At 39.8% G+C, this 14,205-nt stretch overlaps 1 protein-coding gene across 3 annotated transcripts in view; it reads right to left on the minus strand.

The window, feature by feature from the left end:
• The window catches only part of LOC145488373 (integrin alpha-8-like), a 29,874-nt gene that overhangs the window by 5,109 nt on the left and 10,560 nt on the right, over window positions 1–14,205 (minus strand). For all 3 annotated transcript variants that reach the window (XM_081467225.1, XM_081467224.1, XM_081467226.1), the window contains 21 exons: window positions 13,395–13,475; window positions 12,883–12,935; window positions 12,178–12,262; window positions 11,883–11,991; window positions 11,103–11,200; window positions 10,431–10,521; window positions 10,173–10,218; window positions 9,944–10,051; window positions 9,309–9,367; window positions 8,549–8,724; window positions 7,121–7,249; window positions 6,504–6,586; window positions 5,664–5,805; window positions 4,652–4,738; window positions 4,359–4,429; window positions 3,908–3,991; window positions 2,915–3,020; window positions 2,542–2,655; window positions 2,357–2,410; window positions 1,565–1,636; window positions 568–681 (listed from right to left, as the gene is read on the minus strand). In XM_081467225.1, coding sequence (XP_081323351.1) covers window positions 568–681; window positions 1,565–1,636; window positions 2,357–2,410; window positions 2,542–2,655; window positions 2,915–3,020; window positions 3,908–3,991; window positions 4,359–4,429; window positions 4,652–4,738; window positions 5,664–5,805; window positions 6,504–6,586; window positions 7,121–7,249; window positions 8,549–8,724; window positions 9,309–9,367; window positions 9,944–10,051; window positions 10,173–10,218; window positions 10,431–10,521; window positions 11,103–11,200; window positions 11,883–11,991; window positions 12,178–12,262; window positions 12,883–12,935; window positions 13,395–13,475 — 1,962 coding nt within the window. The remainder of the gene's footprint in view (window positions 1–567; window positions 682–1,564; window positions 1,637–2,356; window positions 2,411–2,541; window positions 2,656–2,914; window positions 3,021–3,907; window positions 3,992–4,358; window positions 4,430–4,651; window positions 4,739–5,663; window positions 5,806–6,503; window positions 6,587–7,120; window positions 7,250–8,548; window positions 8,725–9,308; window positions 9,368–9,943; window positions 10,052–10,172; window positions 10,219–10,430; window positions 10,522–11,102; window positions 11,201–11,882; window positions 11,992–12,177; window positions 12,263–12,882; window positions 12,936–13,394; window positions 13,476–14,205) is intronic.

Consider the following 14,205-nt stretch of genomic DNA (forward strand, 5'->3'; position numbering starts at 1 on the left):
CACCCATACGAGCTTTATTCGACGCCTTACAGATCCTACTTGAAACGGAATAGTCTCGATTACCAGCCGCCGTTCAGGAAAGGAGCCTAGAAACAGAAACAAAAGCGTTTCCTTTTTTATTATTTCTTCCAGTGCACCCTAAATGATACTGTGACAGGTAAAAGTGGTGGCGTGTCGTCACCAACACCCTAACTGAAACCAGAGTCCTTGATTTACACCTCCAAGCGAGACGAGGAACATCCCCGACTTTTCCATATGGGAGTCCCCACACGGGAAGCTCAACAGAAAACGAAAACATAGGCTGTAGGAAATGAGGTGGCCGGAGATATTTCCTGTACAGCTGTCACACATTCAACGAGTTTCGTTTGCAACTGTCACGCGATCAATCATAGTTGCTGACTGATTGTCAAACCTTTCTTCAGTTTAATGCTAATTCTGAAAATTTGGTGTTACGCCAAGACAATATCATCTGGTTGATAAATTTCTACATTTTCATTACCTGTTTCCTGACAATGTATGGATAGTGTAGGGGGAAATTAAATGTTAATCAAACATGAGAAGTCAAACCTTGAGAAGTGTGTTTTCCCACAATCGAAACGTAAGCCTGATGTCCACTTTGTCACTCGTCTTCAACTGACCGAGGTTACAAGAGAACGAATTACAGCCCGCCGTACGACAGTCCTGCAAATAAACACCTCTTATTAATCGAGTTCCATGTCCTGCTATCATCTCCCGCCCTTAGCCTGATCCCCGGGCAAGAGTCTCTCGCCCGAGGATTAGGCCGAGGGCAACAACAACAACAACAACAACAACAACTACAACAGCAACAACAACAACAACTACTACTTTATTTGTACTCATTCAGCTAGAAATTAAATGAACAAAAATAAGTTTAAAATAAGAAGAGTACATGGCTGCCCGAAATAACCTTAATGGGCTAATAAGACTGGGCAGCAATCCTTAGTGATTTAAAGCAATTATTATTTATTTGGGTCAAATAAGAAGAGAAAATAAGAAAAAGACATGGAAGAGTACACATAGCACATACATACACAAAGACCGATTATGCATAGAGATTTAGTGAAAAATAATCCAACTATTTGAAAATTTGAAAGCGAGAATTCCCGAGAGTATCATCACATGGTCTGAAATGGGGCAACAAACCGGCCAAACTCAAAAGGTCTATACTGTCGACAATGCGGCGGCTTTCCTGTAATCAGATTGGCTGCATTTTCTATGGCATGGTATAAAATCTAAGGGTAACTGGGAGCATGGAAAACTTAGTTTGGTAACAGATTAATTAGCAGAGCCTTAAAGGAGCTACGTTACGATTTGCGCATCTTGAAAAGTTTAGCCTAATGATTTCAAGTTCGCCGTTCGTAATCCGTGTAAATCTTATCCATCCCTAACCATCCTTGTTCCTTTATGGTTTATTATTATCTCTTTAGTGTTTTTCTATCTTAGTAAACTACTATTTTCAGGTTTTCTTTAATCTAAAGGTTATTTTGTTAATGGTCAGAATAGCGTGACTGAGCTCCTTTAATACAAGATTCTTGCTACTTACCAGCATCTTGTTATCAGTGTCACGGCGCTTGCGTGACTGTTGGTTGTCTGGTTCAGCTGTGTCATTCGATGCCTGATTAGAAAGAACAAAAAAATAACAACAAAAGTTAAAAAACCACCAAATCACAGAAACACTAAGACAAAGATTGATCGACGGCGCTGTTAGTTTTAGAGTGAGCAGTGGTGAGTCAATTTTACACGTCGCATGCATATACTGCCTCCTTATTCAGAAAATACTTTTTTTTTCTGGGGAGGGGTGGGGAGAGGGGGGAAGTGGGGAAAGCGAACTCGATATCCCTCAAGTAATATTTCCTAAGTTGTTGAAATACCTATAAAGTGAAACTTTTTTTCAAGATAACTTTGAAGTACACTGTTTGAAATACAAAATACCAAAATTTGAGAAGCATGCGATAACAGTTTATTGCTTTTACAAGGGCGCCAAAGCGCGCCAAGTTAAGGTATTTTACCATCAAGAATGGCATTCGAATCGCGCGACCAAAACGACACGTGACATCAACTTTTGACGTTAGTTTGTGTGATAGAGATCAAGCCAATATGGCTGAAAGGAAGAAAACTGAGCAAAGGAGGAAGATATAGCGTTGCTGATTCATACACGTAAGTAAACACGTTTAGCCGGGTTTCCTCAATTATAAACGGTGATACTGCATGGACCTCAATGTTCTATGGACACAAACAAGATAGAAACTCAAGAGTCGCACAATACCCGCCATTTTCTAAACAGTTCCCGTGTATTAGAGTGATATATAACGTTCTCACTTGATTCTTGCCTTACCTTAATATCCAGGGGGTTGACCTTGGCGTTACAGCTCCCTGAAGCACCCTCAAGCTGAAGGTTAAAACACAATGAAAATAACACTGTCACTAAAGAATGCGTGACACAAGATAACGTTACCAAAGATTGCGTGATATAAGAAAGCGTGCGGTACACATTAGTTTCCACTCGCATTTTTCACTTACTTCAACCTGCAGGAGATAGAGGAGATAGCTGTCGGGCTTGGATGATTGATAACGGGCAGGAAAATTCACCGTCACCACTGAGCCGTCCACAGCACTGGGGCCCTTGTTTCGAATCTGAAACAATACATTTTTTATTTTAGAAGCATGCAATTGATAGCAAGCGCGGGAAAACGTGGAACTGGTACTTAACGCAGGAAAGCAAGCAATCGATGAAAAGCGCGGGAAAACGTGTCACTCTTCCAAGCGTCAACTTATCTGCTCTGATTGGCTCGTCAAGTTGCAAGACATTCACAAGCGAAAAACCCAAGAAAACGCATATCATTATCGAGTGCGACTTGAGACAGCGATGAAGCAAACTCTGAATTGTACTTACAGACAACGTCTGAATCACTTCTGGTCCTATGGAATCCAAAGATTTTGTGACTTCTTCTAATTCCCTCACCGCACCTTGATACACAACCTGTCCGTGTTTTGAGGTACTACAGAAAAGAGATATTCAACAGTCAACCGATTGGTCCGGACATTACATAATTTCCATCACATCTAGAGGAGATGAAGGGTTAGGGAGTTATTTCCAAGCCTGGCAATCCCTATCAAGTTATTTTTCTTGCCATCAGCTTGGGCGGTTTGTTGCCCCACTTCAGACCATGTGATGATAATCTTGAGAATTCTTGCTTTCAAATTTTCAAATAGTCACGTGTATATGAATAATTCTTAGTTCGTATAGTGTGATCGTCCGGGTGAGTGTAGTTCTAAAAGGAACTGTTGTTGGTGACTGACGTTTCGACAACCTGAGCGGAAGTCATCTTCAGAGTCAAGTGAATAGTGTTTGTCAGTCGATGATGTTATAAGTCTGGTCCGTTGAACGTGATTGGTCAGTATTGGTCAGTATTGGTCAGTATAGGTCTGGTCCGTTCAACGGACCAGACTTATAACGCCATCGACTGACAAACACTATTCACTTGACTCTGAAGATGACTTACGCTCAGGTTGTCGAAACGTCAGTCACCAACAACAGTTCTTTTCAGAACTACATTCACCCGGACGATCACACTATACGAACTACTGATACTCCTGGGTTCAAACCATTTACAATAATTCTTAGATGGATAAAAGAACAATTCTCTATAGAATATCACCTGGTTTGTAATGGGAAAACAAACCGCCCAGGTTAAAAACGTCTGTTTATACACCTGGGTGGAGAGAGGCACTGTGGGAGTAAAGTGCTTTGCACAAGAACACAACAAAATGACCCCGACCAAGGCTTGACCCAGGGCAGCAACAAGCTAACAATAACATTCCAAGCAACGAGTGCTTTACAAAAAATCTACAACATGTAAACCTTATACATTAAATGAAAATATACCCTCTGATTTCAACATCCGCTTCAAACTTCACAGGGATGGAGAAAACTTTCTTGTTGTCCTTGTCGTTGGCATCTTTATCTTGGCTGCAGAGTAAAAAAAAAATGTCTCGATCAGTACAAGCTCAAAAATATATTCTCCTAAAAGGTTGATAAACATGTCTGCAATGCAGTTCTGAGAATTTACGTATGCATCATGATCAAGGCGAAATTCAAACTTTCGACAGTGTCATATTTGAGTCATCGAACGAAACAATATTTTTATAAAAATGCAGTGTTCCACTTTTAGACATGCATTTCCAAAAGATCGGGCCAACTCAAATTCGAAAAAATAACTTTTCAATGAAAAAGAAAAATATTTTTCTCGTCATGTTGCGTTTTACATGAACTTTATAACAGAAAAACACAAACAGATAACAAAAATTGAGGCCATAAGAACACAATCAATAGGTACCTTGAAGCAAGTACTTCCAACGTGAAGCTTTCTTTCACAGATCCTGGTGAAAACTTGATTCCAAACGTTTTCTAAAGCAAGGCAAAAAACATTCTTTTACTAAAAGTACAATTAATAATACAGTAAACGCTGTTGGAAAGCTACCACTTCTAAATGACGTCACTAAAATACGTCATGTTTCTTAGCAACACCGCTTTTGGATATCGCGGCCTCAGTCTAACTCCCACGTTCTATAAAGACACTCAATCTTCCGACTGATTTTATATTATACAAGAAACAGTGAAATTACTTACACTGGATTTTCCTAGAAGGGGATTTCCCACGTTGCAAGTTACCGTCGCTGTACCATTGTCAGGGTCGCTCCGCTCACACTCTACAGGCTGAAGAACAAGGGCATCAGTCAATTAAGAAATAGGAAACATGTACCGTGTTTCAATTAAGTTATGGAAACACGGGTTGAAGATTGGGAGAACGAAAAATGTTGTGGGAACACCAGCCGACAAATTTTGGGATTTAGTCTTGAATTATAAATGCCCCAACAAATGTGTTTTTTACTTTTTTCATGGCTTTATTTGTGATTTTCTCCGGGGAGTTAAAAGCCATCGCAACGGAATGAAGAACGGACACAGCTTTGAACTGATGAGTGGGGGTCAGCTTGTGCCGCAAATTGCACTTCATGTTATATATTATCCTAAAATGTCACTGCTGCGCCAGATGAAGTAGCGACTTCTCCGGTCAGATATTGAGTACCTGCCTCATAATGCAAAGAAGAAAATTGACAATTATTGTCACGAAAAAACATATCACTGGTTGAGAAAATCGTTTCACCTACTACGTCTCCAATAACTTGACTACATGAGAACTTCAGTCCGTAAGCGATCATGAAAGCCTTATGCAATGGTCAGTGGATGTTAGCGGATGTTCGAAATGCCTAATAGATGCTTTTCATAAATGGCTGCCAATTAGGAGAAGCGAAGGAGTGAAATTCGCCCCATACCTGCAACTTGGAAAATAACCATTGATTTACCTATATGACACTGTAAAAAGTATCGTGTACATAACACGTTCAGCTTTTGTTAGAGCCCATTATATACTTTATTACTAGTTATATTCAACGGAGCTCAAGTGTTCCACCCAAATAAGTTTGTTGATTATACGTAAATTAATGATTGTTATAAAATTCATGCCGTATCACGCAACTTCCATGTCCTCAAAATCATTTTGACCACCCTTGTCACATGTATTATACGAACATGCCCGTTTTAACAAATGTTGCGAGTTGGCTTATAGAGCCTTTGATTTTACCTGGATAGGTCCTATGTAGTCCAGGTCTGTCGGGTGTTTCAAGCTGATCTGGGAATAGTATGCGGAGTCTTCAGCTTTGTTTGTGACAGTAAGCATCACCGTGAAATCCTGGACAACACCAATTCTCAATTCTTTGAGGTTACTGTGGCAAAAAATTTATTGTTTTAAAAAGATATTAACACACTCGTCATGACTGAAAACTGAAAGATTATTATTTTACAAACATCGTGAATCTTGCAAACAAGTAGTATGAAGTTTTCTGACCACATTTTGCCTTTTGTGTTGACAGGGTCGAGCAACCCATGGTCATCCATGAACGAAACAAAAATTCCCTGACCTTTCCCTAGGCAGAAAACAACTTTCTGTGACCGTTGTGAGAGTGAGCTATTGAAAACGACGTCACTCTATTCTTGAAATTTACTTGAACTTCGTATGAAGTCCGTAATAGGACGGTCTTTCTAACGAAACTTATTACATGTTATCATCAAAACCAACAGTAACTTCATCATTCACAGAATTTTCCCTAACTGTAAGCGGAAATGTAGAACTTCTCCTGGCAGATATTACATTTCTGACTTTATCCTGAAAATTTCTTTCTTAATCATAAACAACGTTTTCCTGACCTGTGGAGATCTGGTGGTAACCGAGGGAAAACGTGTAACTGGTCGTAAGCGCGGGAAAACGTGTAACCGGTGGTAACCGCGGGAAAACGAGTAACCGGTGGTAACCGCGGGAAAACGTGTAACCGGTGGTAACCCCGGGAAAACGAGTAACCGGTGGTAACCCCGGGAAAACGAGTAACCGGTGGTAACCGGTGAACACTGCGTGCAGTGATCTTACCCAGGCGAATAGAGCAGGCTGCCATTAATTGCTAAGTCTGGGACACAGGCCAGTTCATTCTTGCACTTCTTCTTAAAAGCGACCTGTCAAAGAGAGATTTACCACATATTGGGACGGAGTGAAAAGAATACCTCTAGTGAGAATAGCTTGTGAAATTTAGGTCCAGTAATACTGATAACTACAAGAAGGTAATTTGCAATCTTCCGTGGAAAAAAAAAAAAAAAAAAAGATGGCGGCTGTACATTTCACTACATTACCTTGCGAACCTAACACAGTTCATTAGCAAAGGAAAGCTAAGACTTCAGAACTTGTCTGTACGCGTTGCTAGGGTGTTCGTGCGCTAAGAATTATGGGTAAATTTACCAGTCGCAATCTTTAAGACTGTTTCTGTTGATGTTTCTTCTTAAGTAAACATCAGAGGGGAGCTTGGGCGCTTTCTCTTCAGCCCAAAATTCTGGAACTTTCGATACAAGGACAAACGGTTTTGGCATTTTCTAGAGGAGTTTCCAGAAACGCCGAACATTGTTGAATTTTGGAAACAATTTTCTCAAATGGAACGGAAATTAGGCAGGCAGCAGTTTTCAGAGATGCTTTTAAAGTTTTGGCACAAGACTTACTATGTCCCTGAACGTGTTTGGCAGATAGTCGTTCAGTACCGGGCAGAGACCACCACAAGCAGTTTGCGGTAATGACACGGTAAGATCAAAGGTAAGTAACGAGCCAACATCAACCACTTCATCTTTATCCTACAAGAAAAAACAAATCGTAAAAAATATACATACTTAAGCACCAGAGCACTTTTCTGTGTCTACATAGCCTCATCTAAACACGACGGTAAAGGTGAAGGTAAAGTCTGCATACGAGCCAAGTGGCCCATCAGGCCGGAGCTTATCCCGGTTTCCGTAGCATGAAACAACTAGAAGTATTTCAAACTCCCCCCTGGATGGGATGCTAGCCCATCGCAGGGTTACCCCCAGCATTAAATTCGCCGGTACCCATTTATGCACCTGGGTGGAGAAAGGCACTATGAGAGTAAAGTGTCTTGCCGAAGAACACAACACACCGTTTCTCCAAGGTCCCGAAAAGTTTTCGCACCCGGATAGCCGTGACAAAATCTCAAACCTTATGATTACAGAGCTGTTTTATTCACATATTCTCACTATGAAGAGAGGCTCTCTTCATACAAAAAAGTTTCAGGCGTATGCACTCTGTGTTTTTAGATCCAGGTTAATTGCAATTCAATTGCAGTTAAATTTGCATTGAGTCCAGTCCTTTTTCTCACTGCAAATGTTAATGAAATATTCATGTCGTGGTGAAATCTCAACAGAAACACAATCAAGATGAATGAAAATTGTACAACTACAATGATATTTGCAGTGACAGGATGTTTCAGCCTTTTACGTTTGTTACAAAAGAAACGGCAAGAGCTCATTAAACTGAAGCAGCTTGTTTGTCACAGAATCACCAAAAGCTGCAAAGCCTGCGCTGTGGGGAACGAAAAATTCAGATGTGAACTGAGGAAGATTATATTCAAACTGGAGTTCTTCCTGAATGTTCACAAGCCAGCTTTACTTAAGTCCCGTCCACACTAAGCCGGAGAAATTTGAAAACATCTGGTATATTCTGTAGTAAGGCCTACCGTCCACACTAATCCGTCACAAAAACGGAGTTTTTCGAAAACGTTCTTCAAACCGGGGGAATTTGAACCCGCCGGCTTTGCGTTTTAGTGTGCATGTCTGACGAAAAACATTTTGAAAACGGAGCTTTTCGAAAACGATGACGTCGCGATAATCACGTGATCCCCCTGCCCGTGTTTTCGTCAAACACAATTCCAAAACGACCCGTGATTGTTGCGTTTTCAAATTTCTCCTACGTAGTGTGGACAGAAACATTGGACGTGTTTTCAGAGTCAAAACGCCGTTTTCAAATTTCTCCAGTGTAGTGTGGACAAAAACATTTGACGGGTTTTCAGAGTAAAAACGCCGTTTTCAAATTTCTCCAGTGTAGTGTGGACCGAGCCTCATATTTCAACACACTGTACATACCAGAAAGTACACTGTCACGGGCGCGAGAGGGTGCCATTGTACTTTGGTTTTAATAGTATAGTCCTCTTCCAAGATGAAGGCCCTCTTTTTGTTAACTGGGTCCCAAAAGAACATTCGACGGAGTGCATCAGACTCCTTTGCCTTGTCTAGTTCCACTTTGTACTTGATTTTTAACTCTGGAAAACAAGAAACTGTTGTTATTCATGAAATATTACAACAATGCTCTGATGCTTACTGATGGCAACCACCGTATACAATGCGAAGAGAAACTAAAAACGGTTATTATGGAACGTATATCGGTTCAAAAGTTGACCATTAATCAGTTGGATGGATGGGATGCTAGTCCATCACAAGGTTACCTCCCAGCATTAAATTCGCCGACACCCATTTAATGTACACTCGGGTGGAGAGAGGCACTGTGAGAGTTAAGTGTCTTGCCTAGGAACAGAACAATCTCGTTACCCTCGTTGTACAACAGCTTGTCAAATCCTGCCTTCTTACTGCTGCTTTCTAATTCAAATTAAGGTTTAAATGGTCGACTGCTAAGACATTTCAGGAAAAAAATCCTTCTGTCACTTGAGTAAATATGTTTGCCTACTCGGTCGCAACATTTGACATAGTTCGCCACCAAAAAAAAAGTGCCAAGGTTTAGCCCTCTCAGACATCAACTTCGGTGTGACACGGAGAGGACTGGCATTAAGAACACAGGGATACCAATCTAAAAGAAACTGCTGAGTTAGCGTCACAAAAGTGCACTCACCTTGATTACCACTAAATGCAACCTGATTCGTGTAGGTAAATCTCAACGTCATGTTTAAACTGTAAAAGAATAGCGGGTAAGTTACAATTTAGTTTCATTCCGTCATTCGCCCTTAAATAACCTGCACTGCATCTTTCCCTTGGAAATTAACTAAAGTGCCGCGGTTGACTGACCCTGCTGGGGAAAGTGTCTTTGGCAAAGTTCTCAGCAACTAAGAAACACGATAACGCCTGTAAGAAGCAGGATAGTAAGTGCTCTCGGGAGATCACTGAAGCCTGCGAGCAGGTTCACTTTTGGCTTTGAGTCAAACGCGCGACCTAAGAAGAGCGAGAGCTCTTGTGAAGGGCCGCCAAGAAAGTAATTTTTCTCGCGGCTTCGCAGCTCGCACGCTTGCTTCCCAAACGTGGGCCTACTCGCACGCTAAAGCTACCGTCAAATCGAAAAACCCGGTGATAAAAATATTGTTCACCCATACGGGCTTTGTATTAAATCCCTACATATCCGAAGATTTTGAAGTGGAAATCTATTCCAAGTATTTCTCTTACGACTGACAGAAACCAGTATATTTTTCTTTTCACTTCTGAAGGTTTTCGTCGCTCATTCTCCATTAAGAGATCTCTGACAGGTTTCTTTACCATTTTATTTTAGCGCCTTCTAAGTCGCACAAGCTGTCGTTGCTTTCCAAGGTTATCTGCGATTCGCTCAGTCTAATGTCAGCGTTCACATTCACAATCCTCCTTGTCCTAGAATAACAGAGAAGTCAAAGTAATAAAAATGACCAAAAAACCTACAGTAGTTTGCGCAAATGTTCTTCTTTGTTTACTGCATAGGTAAAACATTGATTCATATTGTACCATACTTTACCTCAAGATAATGGCATTTTCTGATCCATAAGCACCAACAGCAATATCTGGTTGTAATAGGGAAGAAGGCAGTACAATTTTTAGTAACTGCAGGTAGAGAGAGTAACTTTAATTTTGACAATCTTCAAAATAATGGTTCTGTTTGTTTTCCCTGAAACCCACTTGGGTGGGTGTGTGTGTGGTCGAGGAATAGCAAGGAAAATGTGGGATTACCTTAAATTTAAATTATTTTAAAGAAAAAAAAAACACAAAAAAGTACCAGGATATTTGTTGCCATCCACATCAACATCTCCAGAAATTGACAACCCAAAATTCTTGAGTCCAGATTTAACTGTTGAACCCAAAATTTTCTGAAAAAGAGTATCATATTATTTCAGACTGCATGTTTGTTATTAGCTTTAGTTAATGTTATTCCATGTTTTTACCAAGTCCCGATTAGCAAATTTTGATTGGTCATTAGCAAAGTTTTTTCAATTGAGTATTGTAAAACCAAAACCAAAACCAAACTTATTGCTACATGTATAGCCACACCCAAAGGATACACACAACCTTTTGAGCCAATCAAAACTCCGAAGAATGCTTGTCGCTGATGCAAAGCAGAGAAAAACAAATTTGGGCACGTTACATTTGGTTTTAGTTCCATTTGCGATTGGATGACAAAGTGGCGCAAGTTATTTAGTGTTAACCATGTAGTGTAGTGATGCAAAACCAAAAGCAAATGCATATTAGTTCTCACACTCATGAAAAAACTGCTCTAAACACAATCAACTTTTTTTTAATCAGTTCTTATTCATTGCTTATTTCTTTATTTAACTTTTGTTTCACCAAATCCTTACTATAAATTCTGACTGGTCATTAATAATAACCATACATCATTTATGATTGTCTCAATGCCGTTGATTTAATATTAATTATATATTTATAAGCTTACCTGTCTGTACTGGGTCTCTATTCCTTTGCTGCTTCCATGATAAATATACACTGCACCACTTCCATCATCGCCTTCCATTGGAGCTCCAATAGCGACATCTGTCAACAATTTAAAGAACATAATTACACTTAAAACAATGTCATTACCCTATGAACATTACACATAAACAAAAGATCAAATCTGTACTGTTGCAGTGTTGTAAATGGCAAGCAAACACACTTTAGTTAATAAATAAATACATAAATAACATGAAATTCTGATATTTAAGACCTGCAGCTGAAAATAAAGCTCAAAAACTCAGAGCCAAACTCCTTCCTCCCAAAATACTGAGGTATGAAACATATTATGCTCTCTGAGTAGTAGCTGTTCTCTACCATAGAACTCATAGAGTCTGCTCATATTTACCAGGCAGTTGATTACTAAGCTGTAGTTAATGAGTGTATCTCACCCAGATTTTTGTAGCAGTAGCAATTGGCATGCAGTGCAGACCTGTGATGTTCACAGAACCAGCAGCACTTAACCCTACACCTCTCACACTTTGATACAATGTATCGTTCCAGAAAATATCCATACCACACCCACAGTGGCTTCTTTGAGTTTGAACCCCCCCCCCCCCCCTTACCAACCCCCTGCCAACGATCTGAAAATCCTAGTTTTGGTTCATACTTTTCTTTAAAATGTTTGGCTTTTAAGCCCACCCCCTTGCCCTTTGGAATTTCCCAGGCCTAGGGGGAGAATGGATATTTTGTGGAACTAAGACAAATTCTTAGAATACAATACCTTGGAACCCATCCTTGTTTAGATCACCAACTGCAGCAATGGCTTCGCCAAAGTGGGCATTCGGTTTTTTATCTCCCTCAAGGACCTTGTCTTGTAAATTAAGTGCTCCCTACAGATAAAAAAATAGGAACATTATTAGAACAACACATTTATTACGGTAGATATGCTGCAGTTACATTTTGCACCACCAGACTGACTATCAAGTTTATTTTGTTCATGACATACATTAAGACAGGCTCATGATAAGACAGGGAAAAAAAGAACTTGAAAAATTGCTTGCAGTCAATTAACGAACCTGTTTATTATTCAAATAGATGTATACCCGTCCTTCATCCTTTACGTGGGTGTAGAACGGCGCACCAACAAGGATATCTGTGTACCTGGAGGCAAGAATACATCACATACCGACAAACACACAAGACTGTTGTTGACAACATTTCTAATCACTGGGGAGAAAGTTGAAGCGAAGTATTTTTTACACTCTTCGAGGTGTTTGGAAAGCAATCAAATGAGGTCTTGAGTGTTTGAAATATCCAATCTCAGTTGAGCTGAGATGTCCAAATTAAACACTGACAAAGTCATGATTTCCTTTGTTTAAACTTGATGAATTAAACTGGTTCAATAAATCATCAGGCTAGTTGAAATGCAGTTCTTCTTTTTGAATTCAGCAGCCATTTCCTTCTTCTAAGGAGAAGGTGTCATATGCAACCAAATCATGACATGGTATTAAAAAATTGCATGGAGAAAAAAAATAATAATAAAATAAAGAATCAGTCCTTAGCAGTTGCACTGTATTAAAGGTGTCTCGTACAATATTGGTAGTCTCAGCCATTTGAGAGAGTACTTGAAGGTTCTCCTCCTGTTTTTTTTTTCAGCATTTTACGACCCAATTTCTTTTTCTTTCTTATTTTTCCAAAGGAAACTAACTCAAGTTCCGCATGTGTCTCCTCCTTTTAGAGGACTGGGGTGCATGGTAACCAGAAGTAAACATGACACTTACTCATCACTGTCAAGGTCCACTGCACACACAACACTTCCGAAATAGGTTCCAATCTGAAAGTATACACCATTTGAGAAACCATTTCTCCCAGGAGGGTATTTTGAATCAAACCCCTAATGGAGAGCACTCTGGTCATGGCTCAAGCTTTATTTGGCCCCTAAAAGATGCTTTGTTCGCTGAAAATTGGGGCATCTTGTCCTGAACACCCAGTGAGACCAAAATCTGTGATTTACCTCCTAAGTGGGACAATGAGCATCCCCAACCTTTTCACATAGAAGTTTCCCCTCAAGGCAATTTTGCAATAAACTAACTAAGTTCGTTATCGCGTTCCCAATTATTGACAGAATTTTGCATTTCACAAAGACATTTGTCATAGATTTCTCAAACAGACAGACTGAAGTTGCAGGAAAGTCACAGTTGGGCCTATATATACAGCCATCAGGTTACTTATATGTATTTGTTATCATTACTGGCAGCCTACTATTCATAGCTACAAGTGTCTGCCAACATACCGGTATATCTTTGGGTTGCGGCAATTGTGAACTCACAAAGATCTGTCTAGGCTGGTCATCAGAAACATCATAAATGAGCACCTTTAACAAATAAACAGCCAGCTGTTAAGACTATTTTGTTAAAATGTACAATAAAATTCAAACTGAATGATGTTGTAATATATCATCTACATCACTCAGTCTTATAACTCAGGGACTACAGCATTAATTTTTCAAAGAACTGATTTGTAACCAGGTGGTTTCGTGATGAATATAAAAATGTTACACTAGTTAAGAAAAACTATTAAGAATCTTTAAAACCCAACATTTTGGCTATTAACGTAGGCCTTCTTTAGTGGTAATAAAAAATATAAGGAAGTGACAAGTTTTGTTAAGATCGCGTACTTAGTTGCTAGTAAAAGCCAAATACATTAGGAAATTAGTTCTCATCCAATAGAGTCAAAGCTCTGTACTCTTGGGGCTGAGTGAACTCGTCGCGGCTGAGTGGACTTTTGCATGTGTTAATTTCCCAAGCCTCTAAGAGGCATTGGTTTTGCCAACTTGTACAGGTACGTAATATGGTAGACGATTCCCATGAGATAGCGTGACCAGATTGTAAACAATGTTTGGAGAGTGTGGATTTCTTGGGATGTTTTAAATTTGCTCAACTGCTTTTTAGTGTTCTCTGAGCTGAGTACTGAATTTCCATTTGGTCTCCCCGATGTAGCATTTGTCGCAATCTTTGCATGGAATAGAAAGATAGGTCGGAAAAATTGGTCTGGTTATCGGTCTCACACTTATTTGCTTTGACAGACCAGAGCACTTCAAATAT

The sequence above is a fragment of the Orbicella franksi genome, chromosome 5, assembly GCF_964199315.1.
Source record: "Orbicella franksi chromosome 5, jaOrbFran1.1, whole genome shotgun sequence".
NCBI lineage: Eukaryota > Metazoa > Cnidaria > Anthozoa > Scleractinia > Merulinidae > Orbicella > Orbicella franksi.